This window comes from Ascaphus truei, unplaced genomic scaffold (genome assembly GCF_040206685.1).
Source record: "Ascaphus truei isolate aAscTru1 unplaced genomic scaffold, aAscTru1.hap1 HAP1_SCAFFOLD_1626, whole genome shotgun sequence".
In the NCBI taxonomy this organism is placed as follows: Eukaryota; Metazoa; Chordata; class Amphibia; order Anura; family Ascaphidae; genus Ascaphus; species Ascaphus truei.
This window is the reverse complement of record NW_027454517.1, coordinates 37,489-61,691: the sequence shown is the minus strand read 5'-3', so window position 1 is coordinate 61,691 and position 24,203 is coordinate 37,489. Positions and strand designations below refer to the sequence as shown.

General features: G+C 60.0%; 1 protein-coding gene across 1 annotated transcript in view; it reads right to left on the bottom strand.

Annotated features, from left to right (window-relative positions):
• Positions 1-201: 201 nt before the first annotated feature.
• The window catches only part of LOC142476627 (intraflagellar transport protein 172 homolog), a gene marked incomplete at its 3' end in the record, with an annotated part of 46,189 nt that continues 22,187 nt past the window's right edge, over positions 202-24,203 (bottom strand). The window contains exons 5-6 of the mRNA XM_075581844.1: positions 16,280-16,378; positions 202-349 (exon numbers count right to left, since the gene is read on the bottom strand). Of these exons, the coding sequence (XP_075437959.1) occupies positions 202-349; positions 16,280-16,378 (247 nt within the window). The remainder of the gene's footprint in view (positions 350-16,279; positions 16,379-24,203) is intronic.

Below are 24,203 nucleotides of genomic sequence, written 5' to 3'. Positions count from 1 at the left end.
GACAGCGCAGTGTGGGGGGGGGTGTAACACAGACAGCGCAGTGTGGGGGGGTGTGTGTAACACAGACAGCGCAGTGCGGGTGTGTGTGTGTGTAACACAGACAGCGCAGTGTGTGTGGGGGGATGTAACACAGACAGCGCAGTGTGTGGGGGGGATGTAACACAGACAGCGCAGTGTGGGGGGGGTGTGTGTAACACAGACAGCGCAGTGCGGGGGGGGGGGGGAGAGGGGAGATGTACCGGGGGTCCAGCTCCTTGGCGACCCGCTTGGCTTTGTTCCACTCCTCCCCATGAATAAAGGCATCGATGGCTTCCTTAACGAGGTCCAGGTTCAGGAAGAGTTCTGCAGCCTGGACACACAGAGGTCTCACGGTGAGAGGTGGGACCAGCACCGCAGCACCGCAGCACCGCAGCACCGCAGCACCGGGGTTAGAGATATGAGCGCCGGTGCTAATCCTGATGAAGGTGTTTCACCGAAACATTGATTATATAAATACTCTTTGCTTTCAATTTACCGCTCTGCACCGGGGTGTGTGCTTACCGTGCTATACCGGGTCGTGTATCCTCCTTACTGTGCTGTGCCGGGGTGTGTATCCTCCTTACCGCGCTGTGCCGGGGTGTGTATCCTCCTTACAGCGCTGTGCCGGGGTGTGTGTGTGCTTCTTACCGTGCTATACCGGGGCGTGTATCCTCCTTACTGTGCTGTGCCGGGGTGTGTATCCTCGTTACCGCGCTGTGCCGGGGTGTGTGTGTGCTTCTTACCGTGCTATACCGGGGCGTGTATCCTCCTTACTGTGCTGTGCCGGGGTGTGTATCCTCCTTACCGCGCTGTGCCGGGGTGTGTGTGTGCTTCTTACTGTGCTATACCGGGGTGTGTATCCTTCTTCCCGCGCTGTGCCGGGTTGTGTATCCTCCTTACCGCGCTGTGCCGGGGTGTGTATCCTCCTTACCGCGCTGTGCCGTGGGATGTATGCTTTTTACCGCGCTGCACAGTAGTGTGTATCTTCATTACTGCGCTGTGCCGGGGTCTGTATCCTTCTTATCGCGCTGCACTGTGGTGTGTATCCGTCTTACCGCGCTGTGCCGGGGTGTGATCCTCATTACCGCGCTGTGTACCCTCATTACCGCGCTGTGCCTGGGTGTGTATCCTCATTACCGCGCTGTGTGGGGTGTGTATCCTCATTACCGCGCTGTGCCTGGGTGTGTTTCCTCATTACCGCGATGTGCCGGGGTGTGTATCCTCATTACCGCGCTGTGCCGGGGTGTGTATCCTCATTACCGCGCTGTGCCGGGGTGTGTATCCTCATTACAGCGCTGTGCCGGGGTGTGTATCCTCATTACCGCGCTGTGCCGGGGTGTGTATCCTCATTACAGCGCTGTGCCGGGGTGTGTATCCTCATTACCGCGCTGTGCCGGGGTGTGTGTGCTTCTTACCGCGCTGAGCCTGGGTGTGTGTGCTTCTTACCGCACTGTGTCGGGGTGTGTGTGCTTCTTACCACACTGTCGGGGTGTGTGTGCTTCTTACCGTGCTGTGTCGGGGTGTGTGTACTTCTTACCGTGCTGTGTCGGGGTGTGTGTGCTTCTTACCACACTGTGCCGGGGTGTGTGTGCTTCTTACAACACTGTGCCTGGGTGTGTGTGCTTCTTACCGTGCTGTGCGTGGGTGTGTGTGCTTCTTACCACACTGTGCCTGGGTGTGTGTGCTTCTTACCACACTGTGCGTGGGTGTGTGTGCTTCTTACCACACTGTGTCGGGGGGTGTGTGCTTCTTACCGCACTGTGCGTGGGTGTGTGTGCTTCTTACTGTGCTGTGTCGGGGTGTGTGTGCTTCTTACCGTGCTGTGTCGGGGTGTGTGTGCTTCTTACCACACTGTGTCGGGGGGTGTGTGCTTCTTACCGCACTGTGCGTGGGTGTGTGTGCTTCTTACTGTGCTGTGTCGGGGTGTGTGTGCTTCTTACCGTGCTGTGTCGGGGTGTGTGTGCTTCTTACCGTGCTGTGTCGGGGTGTGTGTGTGCTTCTTACCGTGCTGTGCCGGGGTGTGTGTGCTTCTTACCGTGCTGTGTCGGGGTGTGTGTGCATCTTACCGCGCTATGCGTGGGTGGGTGTGCTTCTTACCGTGCTGTGTCGGGGTGTGTGTGCTTCTTACCGCGCTATGCGTGGGTGTGTGTGCTTCTTACCGTGTTGTGCCGTGGAGTGTGTGCTTCTTATCACACTGTGCGTGGGTGTGTGTGCTTCTTACCGTGCTGTGCCAGGGTGTGTGTACTTCTTACCGCACTGTGTCGGGGTGTGTGTGCTTCTTACCGCGCTGAGCCGGGGTGTGTGTATTTCTTACCGCGCTGAGCCGGGGTGTGTGTATTTCTTACCGCGCTGTGCCGGGGTGTGTGTACTTCTTACCGCGCTGTGCCGGGGTGTGTATCCTCCTTACCGCGCTGTGCCGTGGGGTGTATGCTTTTTACCGCGCTGCACAGTAGTGTGTATCCTTCTTACCGCGCTGTGCCGGGGTGTGTATCTTCATTACCGCGCTGTGCCGGGGTGTGTATCCTTCTTATCGCGCTGCACTGTGGTGTGTATCCTTCTTACCGCGCTGTGCCGGGGTGTGTATCCTCATTACCGCGATGTGTCTGGGTGTGTGTGTATCCTTCATACCGCGCTGTGCCTGGGTGTGTTTCCTCATTACCGCGATGTGCCAGGGTGTGTATCCTCATTACCGCGCTGTGCCGGGGTGTGTATCCTCATTACCGCGCTGTGCCGGGGTGTGTGTGCTTCTTACCGCGCTGTGTCGGGGTGTGTGTGCTTCTTACCGCGCTATGCCTGGGTGTGTGCTTCTTACCACACTGTGCGTGGGTGGGTGTGCTTCTTACCACACTGTGTCGGGGTGTGTGTGCTTCTTACCACACTGTCGGGGTGTGTGTGCTTCTTACCGTGCTGTGTCGGGGTGTGTGTACTTCTTACCGTGCTGTGTCGGGGTGTGTGTGCTTCTTACCACACTGTGCCGGGGTGTGTGTGCTTCTTACAACACTGTGCCTGGGTGTGTGTGCTTCTTACCGCGATGTGCCTTGGTGTGTGTGCTTCTTACCACACTGTGCCTGGGTGTGTGTGCTTCTTACCGCGATGTGCCTTGGTGTGTGTGCTTCTTACCACACTGTGCGTGGGTGTGTGTGCTTCTTACCACACTGTGTCGGGGGGTGTGTGCTTCTTACCGCACTGTGCGTGGGTGTGTGTGCTTCTTACTGTGCTGTGTCGGGGTGTGTGTGCTTCTTACCGTGCTGTGTCGGGGTGTGTGTGCTTCTTACCGTGCTGTGTCGGGGTGTGTGTGTGCTTCTTACCGTGCTGTGCCGGGGTGTGTGTGCTTCTTACCGTGCTGTGTCGGGGTGTGTGTGCTTCTTACCGCGCTATGCGTGGGTGGGTGTGCTTCTTACCGTGCTGTGTCGGGGTGTGTGTGCTTCTTACCGTGCTGTGCCGTGGTGTGTGTGCTTCTTACCGCGCTGAATCGGGGTGTGTGTGCTTCTTACCGTGCTGTGCCAGGGTGTGTGTACTTCTTACCGCACTGTGTCGGGGTGTGTGTGCTTCTTACCGCGCTGAGCCGGGGTGTGTGTATTTCTTACCGCGCTGTGCCGGGGTGTGTGTACTTCTTACCGCGCTGTGCCGGGGTGTGTATCCTCCTTACCGCGCTGTGCCGTGGGGTGTATGCTTTTTACCGCGCTGCACAGTAGTGTGTATCCTTCTTACCGCGCTGTGCCGGGGTGTGTATCTTCATTACCGCGCTGTGCCGGGGTGTGTATCCTTCTTATCGCGCTGCACTGTGGTGTGTATCCTTCTTACCGCGCTGTGCCGGGGTGTGTATCCTCATTACCGCGATGTGTCTGGGTGTGTGTGTATCCTTCATACCGCGCTGTGCCTGGGTGTGTTTCCTCATTACCGCGATGTGCCAGGGTGTGTATCCTCATTACCGCGCTGTGCCGGGGTGTGTATCCTCATTACCGCGCTGTGCCGGGGTGTGTGTGCTTCTTACCGCGCTGTGTCGGGGTGTGTGTGCTTCTTACCGCGCTATGCCTGGGTGTGTGCTTCTTACCACACTGTGCGTGGGTGGGTGTGCTTCTTACCACACTGTGTCGGGCTGTGTGTGCTTCTTACCGCGCTATGCGTGGGTGTGTGCGTCTTACCACACTGTGCCGGGGTGTGTGTGCTTCTTACCGTGCTGTGTCGGGGTGTGTGTACTTCTTACCGTGCTGTGTCGGGGTGTGTGTGCTTCTTACCACACTGTGCCGGGGTGTGTGTGCTTCTTACAACACTGTGCCTGGGTGTGTGTGCTTCTTACCGCGATGTGCCTGGGTGTGTGTGCTTCTTACCACACTGTGCGTGGGTGTGTGTACTTCTTACCGTGCTGTGTCGGGGTGTGTGTGCTTCTTACCACACTGTGCCGGGGTGTGTGTGCTTCTTACCGTGCTGTGCGTGGGTGTGTGTGCTTCTTACCACACTGTGCCGGGGTGTGTGTACTTCTTACCGCGCTGTGCCGGGGTGTGTGTACTTCTTACCGCGCTGTGCCGGGGTGTGTGTGTGCTTCTTACCGTGCTGTGCCGGGGTGTGTGTGCTTCTTACCGTGCTGTGCCTGGGTGTGTGTGCTTCTTACCGTGCTGTGCCTGGGTGTGTGTGCTTCTTACCACACTGTGCCGGGGTGTGTGTACTTCTTACCGTGCTGTGTCGGGGTGTGTGTGCTTCTTACCACACTGTGCCGGGGTGTGTGTGCTTCTTACCGTGCTGTGCGTGGGTGTGTGTGCTTCTTACCGTGCTGTGTCGGGGTGTGTGTGCTTCTTACCGTGCTGTGCGTGGGTGGGTGTGCTTCTTACCACACTGTGCCGGGGTGTGTGTGCTTCTTACCGTGCTGTGCCGTGGTGTGTGTGCTTCTTACCACACTGTGCGTGGGTGTGTGTGCTTCTTACCGTGCTGTGCCGGGGTGTGTGTGCTTCTTACCGTGTTGTGCCGGGGTGTGTGTACTTCTTACCGCACTGTGTCGGGGTGTGTGTGCTTCTTACCGCACAGTGCCGGGGTGTGTGTGCTTCTTACCACACTGTGCCTGGGTGTGTGTGCTTCTTACCGCGATGTGCCTGGGTGTGTGTGCTTCTTACCACACTGTGCGTGGGTGTGTGTACTTCTTACCGTGCTGTGTCGGGGTGTGTGTGCTTCTTACCACACTGTGCCGGGGTGTGTGTACTTCTTACCGCGCTGTGCCGGGGTGTGTGTGCTTCTTACCGCGCTGTGCCGGGGTGTGTGTACATCTTACCGCGCTGTGCCGGGGTGTGTGTACTTCTTACCGCGCTGTGCCGGGGTGTGTGTGTGCTTCTTACCGTGCTGTGCCGGGGTGTGTGTACTTCTTACTGCGCTGTGTCGGGGTGTGTGTGCTTCTTACCGCGCTGTGTCGGGGTGTGTATCCTGCTTACCGCACTGTGTCGGGGTGTGTGTGCTTTTTACCGCACTGTGTCGGGGTGTGTGTGCTTCGTACCACACTGTGCGTGGGTGTGTATCCTTCTTACCGCGCTGTCTGGGTGTGTATGCTTCTTACCGCGCTGTGCCGGGGTGTGTGTGCTTCTTACCGCGCTGTGCCGGGGTGTGAGTGCTTCTTACCGCGCTGTGCCTGGGTGTGTATCCTTCTTACCGCTCTGTGCCGGGGCGTGTATCCTGCTTACTGCGCTGTGTCGGGGTGTGTGTGCTTCTTACCGCGCTGTGCCGGGGTGTGTACTTCTTACCGCGCTGTGCCGGGGTGTGTACTTCTTACCGTGCTGTGTCGGGGTGTGTGTGTGCTTCTTACCGTGCTGTGTCGGGGTGTGTGTGTGCTTCTTACCGTGCTGTGCGGGGTGTGTGTGTGCTTCTTACCGCGCTGTGCCGGGTGTGTGTGCTTCTTACCGCGCTGTGTCAGGGTGTGTGTACTTCTTACCGCGCTGTGCCGGGATTTGTGTGCTTCTTACCGCGCTGTGGCGGGGTGTGTGTGTACTTCTTACCGCGCTGTGCCGGGATTTGTGTGCTTCTTACCGTGCTGTGTCGGGGTGTGTGTGTGCTTCTTACCGTGCTGTGTCGGGGTGTGTGTACTTCTTACCGCGCTGTGCCGGGGTGTGTGTGTGCTTCTTACCGCGCTGTGTCGGGGTGTGTGTGCTTCTTACCGTGCTGTGTCGGGGTGTGTGTACTTCTTACCGCGCTGTGTCGGGGTGTGTGTGCTTCTTACCGTGCTGTGCCGGGGTGTGTGTGTGCTTCTTACCGCGCTGTGTCTGGGTGTGTGTGCTTCTTACCGTGCTGTGTCGGGGTGTGTGTGTGCTTCTTACCGTGCTGTGCGTGGGTGTGTGTGCTTCTTACCGCGCTGTGCCGGGGTGTGTGTGCTTCTTACCGTGCTGTGCGTGGGTGTGTGTACTTCTTACCGCGCTGTGCCGGGGTGTGTGTGTGCTTCTTACCGTGCTGTGCCGGGGTGTGTGTGCTTCTTACCGCGCTGTGCCGGGGTGTGTGTGTGCTTCTTACCGCGCTGTGCCGGGGTGTGTACTTCTTACCGTGCTGTGCGTGGGTGTGTGTGCTTCTTACCGTGCTGTGCCGGGGTGTGTGTGCTTCTTACCGCACTGTGTCGGGGTGTGTGTGCTTCTTACCACACTGTGTCGGGGTGTGTGTGCTTCTTACCGCGCTGTGCGTGGGTGTGTCTGCTTCTTACCGTGCTGTGCGTGGGTGTGTGTACTTCTTACCGTGCTGTGCGTGGGTGTGTGTGCTTCTTACCGTGCTGTGCCGGGGTGTGTACTTCTTACCGCGCTGTGCCAGGGTGTGTGTGTGCTTCTTACCGTGCTGTGCCGGGGTGTGTGTGCTTCTTACCGTGCTGTGTCGGGGGGTGTGTGCTTCTTACCGTGCTGTGCCGGGGTGTGTGTGCTTCTTACCGTGCTGTGCCGGGGTGTGTGTACTTCTTACAGCGCTGTGCCGGGGTGTGTGTGCTTCTTACCGCGCTGTGCCGGGGTGTGTGTGCTTCTTACCGCGCTGTGCCGGGGTGTGTGTACTTCTTACCGCGCTGTGCCGGGGCGTGTGTACTTCTTACCGCGCTGTGCCGGGGTGTGTGTACTTCTTACCGCGCTGTGCCGGGGTGTGTGTGTACTTCTTACCGCGCTATGCTTGGGTGTGTGTGCTTCTTACCGCGCTGTGCCGGGGTGTGTACTTCTTACCGCGCTGTGCCGGGGTGTGTATACTTCTTACCGTGCTGTGTCGGGGTGTGTGTACTTCTTACCGCGCTGTGCCGGGGTGTGTATACTTCTTACCGCGCTGTGCCGGGGTGTGTATACTTCTTACCGCGCTGTGCCGGGGTGTGCACTTCTTACCGCGCTGTGCCGGGGTGTGTATACTTCTTACCGCGCTGTGCCGGGGTGTGTATACTTCTTACCGCGCTGTGCCGGGGTGTGCACTTCTTACCGCGCTGTGCCGGGGTGTGTGTACTTCTTACCGCGCTGTGCCGGGGTGTGTGTGCTTCTTACCGCGCTGTGCCGGGGTGTGTACTTCTTACCGCGCTGTGCCGGGGTGTGTGTACTTCTTACCGCGCTGTGCCGGGGTGTGTGTGCTTCTTACCGCGCTGTGCCGGGGTGTGTACTTCTTACCGCGCTGTGCCGGGGTGTGTACTTCTTACCGCGCTGTGCCGGGGTGTGTGTACTTCTTACCGCGCTGTGCCGGGGTGTGTACTTCTTACCGCGCTGTGCCGGGGTGTGTGTACTTCTTACCGCGCTGTGCCGGGGTGTGTGTGCTTCTTACCGCGCTGTGCCGGGGTGTGTATACTTCTTACCGCGCTGTGCCGGGGTGTGTACTTCTTACCGCGCTGTGCCGGGGTGTGTATACTTCTTACCGTGCTGTGTCGGGGTGTGTGTACTTCTTACCGCGCTGTGCCGGGGTGTGTATACTTCTTACCGCGCTGTGCCGGGGTGTGTATACTTCTTACCGCGCTGTGCCGGGGTGTGCACTTCTTACCGCGCTGTGCCGGGGTGTGTATACTTCTTACCGCGCTGTGCCGGGGTGTGTATACTTCTTACCGCGCTGTGCCGGGGTGTGCACTTCTTACCGCGCTGTGCCGGGGTGTGTGTACTTCTTACCGCGCTGTGCCGGGGTGTGTGTGCTTCTTACCGCGCTGTGCCGGGGTGTGTACTTCTTACCGCGCTGTGCCGGGGTGTGTGTACTTCTTACCGCGCTGTGCCGGGGTGTGTGTGCTTCTTACCGCGCTGTGCCGGGGTGTGTACTTCTTACCGCGCTGTGCCGGGGTGTGTACTTCTTACCGCGCTGTGCCGGGGTGTGTGTACTTTTTACCGCGCTGTGCCGGGGTGTGTACTTCTTACCGCGCTGTGCCGGGGTGTGTGTACTTCTTACCGCGCTGTGCCGGGGTGTGTGTGCTTCTTACCGTGCTGTGCCGGGGTGTGTGTGCTTCTTACCGTGCTGTGCCGGGGTGTGCACTTCTTACCGCGCTGTGCCGGGGTGTGTACTTCTTACCGCGCTGTGCCGGGGTGTGAGTACTTCTTACCGCGCTGTGCCGGGGTGTGTGTGCTTCTTACCGTGCTGTGCCGGGGTGTGTACTTCTTACCGCGCTGTGCCGGGGTGTGTATACTTCTTACCGCGCTGTGCCGGGGTGTGTATACTTCTTACCGCGCTGTGCCGGGGTGTGTATACTTCTTACCGCGCTGTGCCGGGGTGTGTATACTTCTTACCGCGCTGTGCCGGGGTGTGTATACTTCTTACCGCGCTGTGCCGGGGTGTGTGTACTTCTTACCGCGCTGTGCCGGGGTGTGTATACTTCTTACCGCGCTGTGCCGGGGTGTGTGTACTTCTTACCGCGCTGTGCCGGGGTGTGTATACTTCTTACCGCGCTGTGCCGGGGTGTGTATACTTCTTACCGCGCTGTGCCGGGGTGTGTATACTTCTTACCGCGCTGTGCCGGGGTGTGTATACTTCTTACCGCGATGTGCCTTGGTGTGTGTGCTTCTTACCGCACTGTGCGTGGGTGTGTGTGCTTCTTACTGTGCTGTGTCGGGGTGTGTGTGCTTCTTACCGTGCTGTGTCGGGGTGTGTGTGCTTCTTACCGTGCTGTGTCGGGGTGTGTGTGTGCTTCTTACCGTGCTGTGCCGGGGTGTGTGTGCTTCTTACCGTGCTGTGTCGGGGTGTGTGTGCATCTTACCGCGCTATGCGTGGGTGGGTGTGCTTCTTACCGTGCTGTGTCGGGGTGTGTGTGCTTCTTACCGCGCTATGCGTGGGTGTGTGTGCTTCTTACCGTGTTGTGCCGTGGAGTGTGTGCTTCTTATCACACTGTGCGTGGGTGTGTGTGCTTCTTACCGTGCTGTGCCAGGGTGTGTGTACTTCTTACCGCACTGTGTCGGGGTGTGTGTGCTTCTTACCGCGCTGAGCCGGGGTGTGTGTATTTCTTACCGCGCTGAGCCGGGGTGTGTGTATTTCTTACCGCGCTGTGCCGGGGTGTGTGTACTTCTTACCGCGCTGTGCCGGGGTGTGTATCCTCCTTACCGCGCTGTGCCGTGGGGTGTATGCTTTTTACCGCGCTGCACAGTAGTGTGTATCCTTCTTACCGCGCTGTGCCGGGGTGTGTATCTTCATTACCGCGCTGTGCCGTGGTGTGTATCCTTCTTATCGCGCTGCACTGTGGTGTGTATCCTTCTTACCGCGCTGTGCCGGGGTGTGTATCCTCATTACCGCGATGTGTCTGGGTGTGTGTGTATCCTTCATACCGCGCTGTGCCTGGGTGTGTTTCCTCATTACCGCGATGTGCCAGGGTGTGTATCCTCATTACCGCGCTGTGCCGGGGTGTGTATCCTCATTACCGCGCTGTGCCGGGGTGTGTGTGCTTCTTACCGCGCTGTGTCGGGGTGTGTGTGCTTCTTACCGCGCTATGCCTGGGTGTGTGCTTCTTACCACACTGTGCGTGGGTGGGTGTGCTTCTTACCACACTGTGTCGGGGTGTGTGTGCTTCTTACCACACTGTCGGGGTGTGTGTGCTTCTTACCGTGCTGTGTCGGGGTGTGTGTACTTCTTACCGTGCTGTGTCGGGGTGTGTGTGCTTCTTACCACACTGTGCCGGGGTGTGTGTGCTTCTTACAACACTGTGCCTGGGTGTGTGTGCTTCTTACCGCGATGTGCCTTGGTGTGTGTGCTTCTTACCACACTGTGCCTGGGTGTGTGTGCTTCTTACCGCGATGTGCCTTGGTGTGTGTGCTTCTTACCACACTGTGCGTGGGTGTGTGTGCTTCTTACCACACTGTGTCGGGGGGTGTGTGCTTCTTACCGCACTGTGCGTGGGTGTGTGTGCTTCTTACTGTGCTGTGTCGGGGTGTGTGTGCTTCTTACCGTGCTGTGTCGGGGTGTGTGTGCTTCTTACCGTGCTGTGTCGGGGTGTGTGTGTGCTTCTTACCGTGCTGTGCCGGGGTGTGTGTGCTTCTTACCGTGCTGTGTCGGGGTGTGTGTGCTTCTTACCGCGCTATGCGTGGGTGGGTGTGCTTCTTACCGTGCTGTGTCGGGGTGTGTGTGCTTCTTACCGTGCTGTGCCGTGGTGTGTGTGCTTCTTACCGCGCTGAATCGGGGTGTGTGTGCTTCTTACCGTGCTGTGCCAGGGTGTGTGTACTTCTTACCGCACTGTGTCGGGGTGTGTGTGCTTCTTACCGCGCTGAGCCGGGGTGTGTGTATTTCTTACCGCGCTGTGCCGGGGTGTGTGTACTTCTTACCGCGCTGTGCCGGGGTGTGTATCCTCCTTACCGCGCTGTGCCGTGGGGTGTATGCTTTTTACCGCGCTGCACAGTAGTGTGTATCCTTCTTACCGCGCTGTGCCGGGGTGTGTATCTTCATTACCGCGCTGTGCCGGGGTGTGTATCCTTCTTATCGCGCTGCACTGTGGTGTGTATCCTTCTTACCGCGCTGTGCCGGGGTGTGTATCCTCATTACCGCGATGTGTCTGGGTGTGTGTGTATCCTTCATACCGCGCTGTGCCTGGGTGTGTTTCCTCATTACCGCGATGTGCCAGGGTGTGTATCCTCATTACCGCGCTGTGCCGGGGTGTGTATCCTCATTACCGCGCTGTGCCGGGGTGTGTGTGCTTCTTACCGCGCTGTGTCGGGGTGTGTGTGCTTCTTACCGCGCTATGCCTGGGTGTGTGCTTCTTACCACACTGTGCGTGGGTGGGTGTGCTTCTTACCACACTGTGTCGGGCTGTGTGTGCTTCTTACCGCGCTATGCGTGGGTGTGTGCGTCTTACCACACTGTGCCGGGGTGTGTGTGCTTCTTACCGTGCTGTGTCGGGGTGTGTGTACTTCTTACCGTGCTGTGTCGGGGTGTGTGTGCTTCTTACCACACTGTGCCGGGGTGTGTGTGCTTCTTACCACACTGTGCCTGGGTGTGTGTGCTTCTTACCGCGATGTGCCTGGGTGTGTGTGCTTCTTACCACACTGTGCGTGGGTGTGTGTACTTCTTACCGTGCTGTGTCGGGGTGTGTGTGCTTCTTACCACACTGTGCCGGGGTGTGTGTGCTTCTTACCGTGCTGTGCGTGGGTGTGTGTGCTTCTTACCACACTGTGCCGGGGTGTGTGTACTTCTTACCGCGCTGTGCCGGGGTGTGTGTACTTCTTACCGCGCTGTGCCGGGGTGTGTGTGTGCTTCTTACCGTGCTGTGCCGGGGTGTGTGTGCTTCTTACCGTGCTGTGCCTGGGTGTGTGTGCTTCTTACCGTGCTGTGCCTGGGTGTGTGTGCTTCTTACCACACTGTGCCGGGGTGTGTGTACTTCTTACCGTGCTGTGTCGGGGTGTGTGTGCTTCTTACCACACTGTGCCGGGGTGTGTGTGCTTCTTACCGTGCTGTGCGTGGGTGTGTGTGCTTCTTACCGTGCTGTGTCGGGGTGTGTGTGCTTCTTACCGTGCTGTGCGTGGGTGGGTGTGCTTCTTACCACACTGTGCCGGGGTGTGTGTGCTTCTTACCGTGCTGTGCCGTGGTGTGTGTGCTTCTTACCACACTGTGCGTGGGTGTGTGTGCTTCTTACCGTGCTGTGCCGGGGTGTGTGTGCTTCTTACCGTGTTGTGCCGGGGTGTGTGTACTTCTTACCGCACTGCGTCGGGGTGTGTGTGCTTCTTACCGCACTGTGCCGGGGTGTGTGTGCTTCTTACCACACTGTGCCTGGGTGTGTGTGCTTCTTACCGCGATGTGCCTGGGTGTGTGTGCTTCTTACCACACTGTGCGTGGGTGTGTGTACTTCTTACCGTGCTGTGTCGGGGTGTGTGTGCTTCTTACCACACTGTGCCGGGGTGTGTGTACTTCTTACCGCGCTGTGCCGGGGTGTGTGTGCTTCTTACCGCGCTGTGCCGGGGTGTGTGTACATCTTACCGCGCTGTGCCGGGGTGTGTGTACTTCTTACCGCGCTGTGCCGGGGTGTGTGTGTGCTTCTTACCGTGCTGTGCCGGGGTGTGTGTACTTCTTACTGCGCTGTGTCGGGGTGTGTGTGCTTCTTACCGCGCTGTGTCGGGGTGTGTATCCTGCTTACCGCACTGTGTCGGGGTGTGTGTGCTTTTTACCGCACTGTGTCGGGGTGTGTGTGCTTCGTACCACACTGTGCGTGGGTGTGTATCCTTCTTACCGCGCTGTCTGGGTGTGTATGCTTCTTACCGCGCTGTGCCGGGGTGTGTGTGCTTCTTACCGCGCTGTGCCGGGGTGTGAGTGCTTCTTACCGCGCTGTGCCTGGGTGTGTATCCTTCTTACCGCTCTGTGCCGGGGCGTGTATCCTGCTTACTGCGCTGTGTCGGGGTGTGTGTGCTTCTTACCGCGCTGTGCCGGGGTGTGTACTTCTTACCGCGCTGTGCCGGGGTGTGTACTTCTTACCGTGCTGTGTCGGGGTGTGTGTGTGCTTCTTACCGTGCTGTGTCGGGGTGTGTGTGTGCTTCTTACCGTGCTGTGCGGGGTGTGTGTGTGCTTCTTACCGCGCTGTGCCGGGTGTGTGTGCTTCTTACCGCGCTGTGTCAGGGTGTGTGTACTTCTTACCGCGCTGTGCCGGGATTTGTGTGCTTCTTACCGCGCTGTGGCGGGGTGTGTGTGTACTTCTTACCGCGCTGTGCCGGGATTTGTGTGCTTCTTACCGTGCTGTGTCGGGGTGTGTGTGTGCTTCTTACCGTGCTGTGTCGGGGTGTGTGTACTTCTTACCGCGCTGTGCCGGGGTGTGTGTGTGCTTCTTACCGCGCTGTGTCGGGGTGTGTGTGCTTCTTACCGTGCTGTGTCGGGGTGTGTGTACTTCTTACCGCGCTGTGTCGGGGTGTGTGTGCTTCTTACCGTGCTGTGCCGGGGTGTGTGTGTGCTTCTTACCGCGCTGTGTCTGGGTGTGTGTGCTTCTTACCGTGCTGTGTCGGGGTGTGTGTGTGCTTCTTACCGTGCTGTGCGTGGGTGTGTGTGCTTCTTACCGCGCTGTGCCGGGGTGTGTGTGCTTCTTACCGTGCTGTGCGTGGGTGTGTGTACTTCTTACCGCGCTGTGCCGGGGTGTGTGTGTGCTTCTTACCGTGCTGTGCCGGGGTGTGTGTGCTTCTTACCGCGCTGTGCCGGGGTGTGTGTGTGCTTCTTACCGCGCTGTGCCGGGGTGTGTACTTCTTACCGTGCTGTGCGTGGGTGTGTGTGCTTCTTACCGTGCTGTGCCGGGGTGTGTGTGCTTCTTACCGCACTGTGTCGGGGTGTGTGTGCTTCTTACCACACTGTGTCGGGGTGTGTGTGCTTCTTACCGCGCTGTGCGTGGGTGTGTCTGCTTCTTACCGTGCTGTGCGTGGGTGTGTGTACTTCTTACCGTGCTGTGCGTGGGTGTGTGTGCTTCTTACCGTGCTGTGCCGGGGTGTGTACTTCTTACCGCGCTGTGCCAGGGTGTGTGTGTGCTTCTTACCGTGCTGTGCCGGGGTGTGTGTGCTTCTTACCGTGCTGTGTCGGGGGGTGTGTGCTTCTTACCGTGCTGTGCCGGGGTGTGTGTGCTTCTTACCGTGCTGTGCCGGGGTGTGTGTACTTCTTACAGCGCTGTGCCGGGGTGTGTGTGCTTCTTACCGCGCTGTGCCGGGGTGTGTGTGCTTCTTACCGCGCTGTGCCGGGGTGTGTGTACTTCTTACCGCGCTGTGCCGGGGCGTGTGTACTTCTTACCGCGCTGTGCCGGGGTGTGTGTACTTCTTACCGCGCTGTGCCGGGGTGTGTGTGTACTTCTTACCGCGCTATGCTTGGGTGTGTGTGCTTCTTACCGCGCTGTGCCGGGGTGTGTACTTCTTACCGCGCTGTGCCGGGGTGTGTATACTTCTTACCGTGCTGTGTCGGGGTGTGTGTACTTCTTACCGCGCTGTGCCGGGGTGTGTATACTTCTTACCGCGCTGTGCCGGGGTGTGTATACTTCTTACCGCGCTGTGCCGGGGTGTGCACTTCTTACCGCGCTGTGCCGGGGTGTGTATACTTCTTACCGCGCTGTGCCGGGGTGTGTATACTTCTTACCGCGCTGTGCCGGGGTGTGCACTTCTTACCGCGCTGTGCCGGGGTGTGTGTACTTCTTACCGCGCTGTGCCGGGGTGTGTGTGCTTCTTACCGCGCTGTGCCGGGGTGTGTACTTCTTACCGCGCTGTGCCGGGGTGTGTGTACTTCTTACCGCGCTGTGCCGGGGTGTGTGTGCTTCTTACCGCGCTGTGCCGGGGTGTGTACTTCTTACCGCGCTGTGCCGGGGTGTGTACTTCTTACCGCGCTGTGCCGGGGTGTGTGTACTTCTTACCGCGCTGTGCCGGGGTGTGTACTTCTTACCGCGCTGTGCCGGGGTGTGTGTACTTCTTACCGCGCTGTGCCGGGGTGTGTGTGCTTCTTACCGCGCTGTGCCGGGGTGTGTATACTTCTTACCGCGCTGTGCCGGGGTGTGTACTTCTTACCGCGCTGTGCCGGGGTGTGTATACTTCTTACCGTGCTGTGTCGGGGTGTGTGTACTTCTTACCGCGCTGTGCCGGGGTGTGTATACTTCTTACCGCGCTGTGCCGGGGTGTGTATACTTCTTACCGCGCTGTGCCGGGGTGTGCACTTCTTACCGCGCTGTGCCGGGGTGTGTATACTTCTTACCGCGCTGTGCCGGGGTGTGTATACTTCTTACCGCGCTGTGCCGGGGTGTGCACTTCTTACCGCGCTGTGCCGGGGTGTGTGTACTTCTTACCGCGCTGTGCCGGGGTGTGTGTGCTTCTTACCGCGCTGTGCCGGGGTGTGTACTTCTTACCGCGCTGTGCCGGGGTGTGTGTACTTCTTACCGCGCTGTGCCGGGGTGTGTGTGCTTCTTACCGCGCTGTGCCGGGGTGTGTACTTCTTACCGCGCTGTGCCGGGGTGTGTACTTCTTACCGCGCTGTGCCGGGGTGTGTGTACTTCTTACCGCGCTGTGCCGGGGTGTGTACTTCTTACCGCGCTGTGCCGGGGTGTGTGTACTTCTTACCGCGCTGTGCCGGGGTGTGTGTGCTTCTTACCGTGCTGTGCCGGGGTGTGTGTGCTTCTTACCGTGCTGTGCACACCTGTGCCGGGGTGTGAGTACTTCTTACCGCGCTGTGCCGGGGTGTGTGTGCTTCTTACCGTGCTGTGCCGGGGTGTGTACTTCTTACCGCGCTGTGCCGGGGTGTGTATACTTCTTACCGCGCTGTGCCGGGGTGTGTATACTTCTTACCGCGCTGTGCCGGGGTGTGTATACTTCTTACCGCGCTGTGCCGGGGTGTGTATACTTCTTACCGCGCTGTGCCGGGGTGTGTATACTTCTTACCGCGCTGTGCCGGGGTGTGTGTACTTCTTACCGCGCTGTGCCGGGGTGTGTATACTTCTTACCGCGCTGTGCCGGGGTGTGTGTACTTCTTACCGCGCTGTGCCGGGGTGTGTATACTTCTTACCGCGCTGTGCCGGGGTGTGTATACTTCTTACCGCGCTGTGCCGGGGTGTGTATACTTCTTACCGCGCTGTGCCGGGGTGTGCGCTTCTTACCGCGCTGTGCCGGGGTGTGCACTTCTTACCGCGCTGTGCCGGGGTGTGTATACTTCTTACCGCGCTGTGCCGGGGTGTGTACTTCTTACCGCGCTGTGCCGGGGTGTGTACTTCTTACCGCGCTGTGCCGGGGTGTGCACTTCTTACCGCGCTGTGCCGGGGTGTGTATACTTCTTACCGCGCTGTGCCGGGGTGTGCGCTTCTTACCGCGCTGTGCCGGGGTGTGTACTTCTTACCGCGCTGTGCCGGGGTGTGTACTTCTTACCGCGCTGTGCCGGGGTGTGCACTTCTTACCGCGCTGTGCTTTCCAGCAGACACCAGCTGGGGGCCGACGATACGAATCACTTCCAGGCTTCTGAGCTGAGGCAAGAACTTAATAGAGATCTCAGCAGCCTGGGGAGAGAGGAGACGCTCCCTGAGAGGGGGACCGAACATACAGCCCACACAGGATGTATTCCCGGGGGGGGAGAGAGGAGACGCTCCCTGAGAGGGGGACTGAGCATACAGCCCACACAGGATGTATTCCCGGGGGGGGGGGAGAGAGGAGACGCTCCCTGAGAGGGGGACTGAGCATACAGCCCACACAGGATGTATTCCCGGGGGGGGGGAGAGAGGAGACGCTCCCTGAGAGGGGGACCGAACATACAGCCCACACAGGATGTATTCCCGGGGGTGGAGAGAGGAGACGCTCCCTGAGAGGGGGACTGAACATACAGCCCACACAGCATGTATTCCCGGGGGGGGGGAGAGAGGAGACGCTCCCTGAGAGGGGCACCGAACATACAGCCCACACAGGATGTATTCCCGGGGGGGGAGAGAGGAGACGCTCCCTGAGAGGGGGACTGAACATACAGCCCACACAGGATGTATTCCCGGGGGGAGGGGGGAGACGCTCCCTGAGAGGGGCACTGAGCATACAGCCCACACAGGATGTATTCCCGGGGGGGAGAGAGGAGACGCTCCCTGAGAGGGGGACCGAACATACAGCCCACACAGGATGTATTCCCGGGGGGGAGAGAGGAGACGCTCCCTGAGAGGGGGACCGAACATACAGCCCACACAGGATGTATTCCCGGGGGGGGGGAGAGAGGAGACGCTCCCTGAGAGGGGGACTGAGCATACAGCCCACACAGGATGTATTCCCGGGGGGGGGGGGGGGGAGACGCTCCCTGAGAGGGGGACTGAGCATACAGCCCACACAGGATGTATTCCCGGGGGGGGGGGGGGAGAGACGCTCCCTGAGAGGGGCACTGAGCATACAGCCCACACAGGATGTATTCCCGGGGGGGTGGGGGAGAGGAGACGCTCCCTGAGAGGGGCACCGAACATACAGCCCACACAGGATGTATTCCCGGGGGGTGGGGGGGGAGACACTCCCTGAGAGGGGGACTGAACATACAGCCCACACAGGATGTATTCCCGGGGGGGGGGGGGGAGAGGAGACGCTCCCTGAGAGGGGGACTGAGCATACAGCCCACACAGGATGTATTCCCGGGGGGGGGGGAGACGCTCCCTGAGAGGGGCACCGAACATACAGCCCACACAGGATGTATTCCCGGGGGGGGGGGAGACGCTCCCTGAGAGGGGCACCGAACATACAGCCCACACAGGATGTATTCCCGGGGGGGGGGGGAGACGCTCCCTGAGAGGGGCACCGAACATACAGCCCACACAGGATGTATTCCCGGGGGGGGGGGAGACGCTCCCTGAGAGGGGGACTGAACATACAGCCCACACAGGATGTATTCCCGGGGGGGGGGAGACGCTCCCTGAGAGGGGGACTGAACATACAGCCCACACAGGATGTATTCCCGGGGGGGGGAGACGCTCCCTGAGATTGGGACTGAACATACAGCCCACACAGGATGTATTCCCGGGGGGGGGGGAGAGGAGACGCTCCCTGAGAGGGGGACTGAGCATACAGCCCACACAGGATGTATTCCCGGGGGGGGGAGAGGAGACGCTCCCTGAGAGGGGCACTGAGCATACAGCCCACACAGGATGTATTCCCGGGGGGGGGGGGGAAGACGCTCCCTGAGAGGGGGACTGAGCATACAGCCCACACAGGATGTATTCCCGGGGGGGGGGGAGAGAGGAGACGCTCCCTGAGAGGGGCACTGAGCATACAGCCCACACAGGATGTATTCCCGGGGGGGGGGGGGGGGAGAGAGGAGACGCTCCCTGAGAGGGGGACTGAACATACAGCCCACACAGGATGTATTCCCGGGGGGGGGGGGGAGACACTCCCTGAGAGGGGGACTGAACATACAGCCCACACAGGATGTATTCCCGGGGGGGGGGGAGAGAGGAGACACTCCCTGAGAGGGGGACTGAACATACAGCCCACACAGGATGTATTCCCGGGGGGGGGGGGGAGAGAGAGGAGACGCTCCCTGAGAGGGGGACTGAGCATACAGCCCACACAGGATGTATTCCCGGGGGGGGAGAGAGAGGAGACGCTCCCTGAGAGGGGGACTGAACATACAGCCCACACAGCATGTATTCCCGGGGGGGGGGGGAGACGCTCCCTGAGAGGGGGACTGAGCATACAGCCCACACAGGATGTATTCCCGGGGGGGGGGGGGGGGAGAGAGAGGAGACGCTCCCAGAGAGGGGGACTGAGCATACAGCCCACACAGGATGTATTCCGGGGGCGGGGGGGGAGAGGAGACGCTCCCTGAGAGGGGCACTGAGCATACAGCCCACGCAGGATGTATTCCCGGGGGGGGGGGAGAGAGGAGACGCTCCCTGAGAGGGGGACTGAGCATACAGCCCACACAGGATGTATTCCCGGGGGGGGGGGGGAGAGAGGAGACGCTCCCTGAGAGGGGCACTGAGCATACAGCCCACACAGGATGTATTCCCGGGGGGGGGGGAGACGCTCCCTGAGAGGGGGACTGAGCATACAGCCCACACAGGATGTATTCCCGGGGGGAGGGGGAGACACTCCCTGAGAGGGGGACTGAGCATACAGCCCACACAGGATGTATTCCCCGGGGGGGGGGGGGAGAGACGCTCCCTGAGAGGGGGACTGAACATACAGCCCACACAGGATGTATTCCCGGGGGGGGGGGGGGAGACGCTCCCTGAGAGGGGCACTGAGCATACAGCTCACACAGGTTGTATTCCCGAGGGGGGGGGGGGGGGTTGGGGGAGACGCTCCCTGAGAGGGGGACTGAACATACAGCCCACACAGGATGTATTCCCGGGGGGGGGGGGGTGAGAGAGGAGACGCTCCCTGAGAGGGGGACTGAGCATACAGCCCACACAGGATGTATTCCCGGGGGGGGCGGGAGAGAGGAGACGCTCCCTGAGAGGGGGACTGAGCATACAGCCCACACAGGATGTATTCCCGGGGGGAGGGGGGAGACACTCCCTGAGAGGGGGACTGAGCATACAGCCCACACAGGATGTATTCCCGGGGGGGGGGGGGGGAGAGACGCTCCCTGAGAGGGGGACTGAACATACAGCCCTCACAGGATGTATTCCCGGGGGGGGGGGGGAGACGCTCCCTGAGAGGGGCACTGAGCATACAGCTCACACAGGTTGTATTCCCGGGGGGGGGGGGGTTGGGGGAGACGCTCCCTGAGAGGGGGACTGAACATACAGCCCACACAGGATGTATTCCCGGGGGGGGGGGGTGAGAGAGGAGACGCTGCCTGAGAGGGGGACTGAACATACAGCCCACACAGGATGTATTCCCGGGGGGGGGGGGGGAGACGCTCCCTGAGAGGGGGACTGAACATACAGCCCAACAGGATGTATTCCCGGGGGGGGGGGGGGGGGAGAGACACTCCCTGAGAGGGGGACTGAACATACAGCCCACACAGGATGTATTCCCGGGGGGGGGGGGGGGGGGAGACGCTCCCTGAGAGGGGCACTGAGCATACAGCCCACACAGGATGTATTCCCGGGGGGGGGGGGGGAGACGCTCCCTGAGAGGGGGACTGAACATACAGCCCACACAGGATGTATTCCCCGGGGAGGGGGGAGACGCTCCCTGAGAGGGGGACTGAACATACAGCCCACACAGGATGTATTCTCGGGGGGGGGGGGGAGAGAGAGGAGATGCTCCCTGAGAGGGGGACTGAGCATACAGACCACACAGGATGTATTCCCGGGGGGGGGGGGGAGAGAGGAGACGCTCCCTGAGAGGGGCACTGAGCATACAGCCCACACAGGATGTATTCACGGGGGGGGGGAGAGAGGAGACGCTCCCTGAGAGGGGGACCGAACATACAGCCCACACAGGATGTATTCCCGGGGGGGTGGGGGAGAGAGGAGACGCTCCCTGAGAGGGGCACTGAGCATACAGCCCACACAGGATGTATTCCCGGGGGGGGGGGGGAGAGAGGAGACGCTCCCTGAGAGGGGCACTGAGCATACAGCCCACACAGGATGTATTCCCGGGGTGGGGGGGGAAGACGCTCCCTGAGAGGGGGACTGAGCATACATCCCACACAGGATGTATTCCGGGGGGGGGGGGGAGAGACGCTCCCTGAGAGGGGCACTGAGCATACAGCCCACACAGGATGTATTCCCGTGGGGGGGGAGAGAGGAGACGCTCCCTGAGAGGGGGACTGAGCATACAGCCCACACAGGATGTAATCCCGGGGGGGGGGGGGGGGAGACGCTCCCTGAGAGGGGCACTGAGCAAACAGCCCACACAGGATGTATTCCCGGGGGGGAGAGACACTCCCTGAGAGGGGGACTGAACATACAGCCCACACAGGATGTATTCCCGGGGGGGGGGGGGGGAGAGAGGAGACGCTCCCTGAGAGGGGGACTGAGCATACAGCCCACACAGGATGTATTCCCGGGGGGGGGGAGACGCTCCCTGAGAGGGGGACTGAGCATACAGCCCACACAGGATGTATTCCCGGGGGGGGGGGGAGACGCTCCCTGAGAGGGGACTGAGCATACAGCCCACACAGGATGTATTCCCGGGGGGGGGGGGGGGGACGCTCCCTGAGAGGGGCACTGAACATACAGCCCACACAGGATGTATTCCCGGGGGGGGGGGGGGGGAGAGACGCTCCCTGAGAGGGGCACTGAGCATACAGCCCACACAGGATGTATTCCCGGGGGGGGGGGGAGAAACGCTCCCTGAGAGGGGGACTGAACATACAGCCCAACAGGATGTATTCCCGGGGGGGGGGGGGGGGGAGAGACACTCCCTGAGAGGGTCACTGAGCATACAGCCCACACAGGATGTATTCCCGGGGGGGGGGGGGGGAGACGCTCCCTGAGAGGGGGACTGAACATACAGCCCACACAGGATGTATTCCCGGGGGGGTGGGGGAGAGGAGACACTCCCTGAGAGGGGGACTGAACATACAGCCCACACAGGATGTATTCCCGGGGGGGGGAGAGAGGAGACGCTCCCTGAGAGTGGGACTGAGCATACAGCCCACACAGGATGTATTCCCGGGGGGGGAGAGAGGAGACGCTCCCTGAGAGGGGGACTGAGCATACATCCCACACAGGATGTATTCCCGGGGGGGGGAGAGAGGAGACGCTCCCTGAGAGGGGGACTGAACATACAGCCCACACAGGATGTATTCCCGGGGGGGGGGGGGGGAGACGCTCCCTGAGAGGGGGACTGACCATACAGCCCACACAGGATGTATTCCCGGGGGGGGGGGAGAGAGGAGACGCTCCCTGAGAGGGGGACTGAACATACAGCCAACACAGGATGTATTCCCGGGGGGGGGGAGAGAGGAGACGCTCCCTGAGAGGGGGACTGAGCATACAGCCCACACAGGATGTATTCCCGGGGGGGGGAGAGAGGAGACGCTCCCTGAGAGGGGGACTGAACATACAGCCCACACAGCATGTATTCCCGGGGGGGGGGGGAGACGCTCCCTGAGAGGGGGACTGAACATACAGCCCACACAGGATGTATTCCCGGGGGGGGGGGGGGGAGACGCTCCCTGAGAGGGGGACTGAACATACAGCCCACACAGGATGTATTCCCGGGGGGGTGGGGGAGAGGAGACACTCCCTGAGAGGGGGACTGAACATACAGCCCACACAGGATGAATTCCCGGGGGGGGGAGAGAGGAGACGCTCCCTGAGAGGGGGACTGAGCATACAGCCCACACAGGATGTATTCCCGGGGGGGGGGGGGGGAGAGAGAGGAGACGCTCCCTGAGAGGGGGACTGAGCATACAGCCCACACAGGATGTATTCCTGGGGGGGGGGGGAGAGAGGAGACGCTCCCTGAGAGGGGCACTGAGCATACAGCCCACACAGGATGTATTCCCGGGGGGGGGGGGGGAGACGCTCCCTGAGAGGGGGACTGAGCATACAGCCCACACAGGATGTATTCCCGGGGGGGGGGGGGAGACGCTCCCTGAGAGGGGGACTGAACATACAGCCCACACAGGATGTATTCCCGGGGGGGGGGGGGAGAGGAGACGCTCCCTGAGAGGGGCACTGAGCATACAGCCCACACAGGATGTATTCCCGGGGGGGGGGGGGGGGAGACGCTCCCTGAGAGGGGCACTGAACATACAGCCCACACAGGATGTATTCCCGGGGGGGGGGAGAGAGGAGACGCTCCCTGAGAAGGGCACTGAGCATACAGCCCACACAGGATGTATTCCCGGGGGGGGGGGGGGGGAGACACTCCCTGAGAGGGGGACTGAGCATACAGCCCATACAGGATGTATTCCCGGGGGGGGCAGGGGGGGGAGAGAGGAGACGCTCCCTGAGAGGGGCACTGAGCATACAGCCCACACAGGATGTATTCCCGGGGGGAGGGGGGAGACGCTCCCTGAGAGGGGGACTGAGCATACAGCCCACACAGGATGTATTCCCGGGGGGGGGGAGACGCTCCCTGAGAGGGGACTGAGCATACAGCCCACACAGGATGAATTCCCAGGGGGAGACGCTCCCTGAGAGGGGGACTGAGCATACAGCCCACACAGGATGTATTCCCGGGGGGGGGGGGAGACGCTCCCTGAGAGGGGCACTGAGCATACAGCCCACACAGGATGTATTCCCGGGGGGGGGGGGGACGCTCCCTGAGAGGGGCACTGAGCATACAGCCCACACAGGATGTATTCCCGGGGGGGGGGGGGGGGGGAGAGACGCTCCCTGAGAGGGGGACTGAACATACAGCCCAACAGGATGTATTCCCGGGGGGGGGGGGGGGGAGAGACGCTCCCTGAGAGGGTCACTGAGCATACAGCCCACACAGGATGTATTCCCGGGGGGGGGGGGGGAGACACTCCCTGAGAGGGGGACTGAACATACAGCCCACATAGGATGTATTCCCGGGGGGGGGGGGGGAAGACGCTCCCTGAGAGGGGGACTGATCATACAGCCCACACAGGATGTATTCCCGGGGGGGGGGGGGAGACGCTCCCTGAGAGGGGCACTCATGTAATGCTAATCTCACTGTCTGGGTAATAAAAAAACCCCATTATACAAACATGACCTCATTTTGCTGTAATGCTAATCTCACTGCCCCAGTCTATGTCTGGGTAATTAAAACCCCCATTATACAAACATGACCTCATTTTGCTGTAATGCTAATCTCACTGCCCCAGTCTATGTCTGGGTAATTAAAACCCCCATTATACAAACATGACCTCATTTTGCTGTAATGCTAATCTCACTGCCCCAGTCTATGTCTGGGTAATTAAAACCCCCATTATACAAACATGACCTCATTTTGCTGTAATGCTAATCTCACTGCCCCAGTCTATGGCTGGGTAATTAAAACCCCCATTATACAAACATGACCTCATTTTGCTGTAATGCTAATCTCACTGCCCCAGTCTATGTCTGGGTAATTAAAACCGCCCATTATACAAACATGACCTCATTTTGCTGTAATGTTAATCTCATTGCCCCAGTCTATGTCTGGGTAATTAAAACCGCCCATTATACAAACATGACCTCATTTTGCTGTAATGCTAATCTCATTGCCCCAGTCTGTGTCTGGGTAATTAAAACCGCCCATTATACAAACATGACCTCATTTTGCTGTAATGCTAATCTCACTGCCCCAGTCTATGTCTGGGTAATTAAAACCCCCATTATACAAACATGACCTCATTTTGCTGTAATGCTAATCTCATTGCCCCAGTCTATGTCAGGGTAATTAAAACCCCTATTATACAAACATGACCTCATTTTGTTGTAATGCTAATCTCATTGCCCCAGTCTATGTCTGGGTAATTAAAACCGCCCATTATACAAACATGAC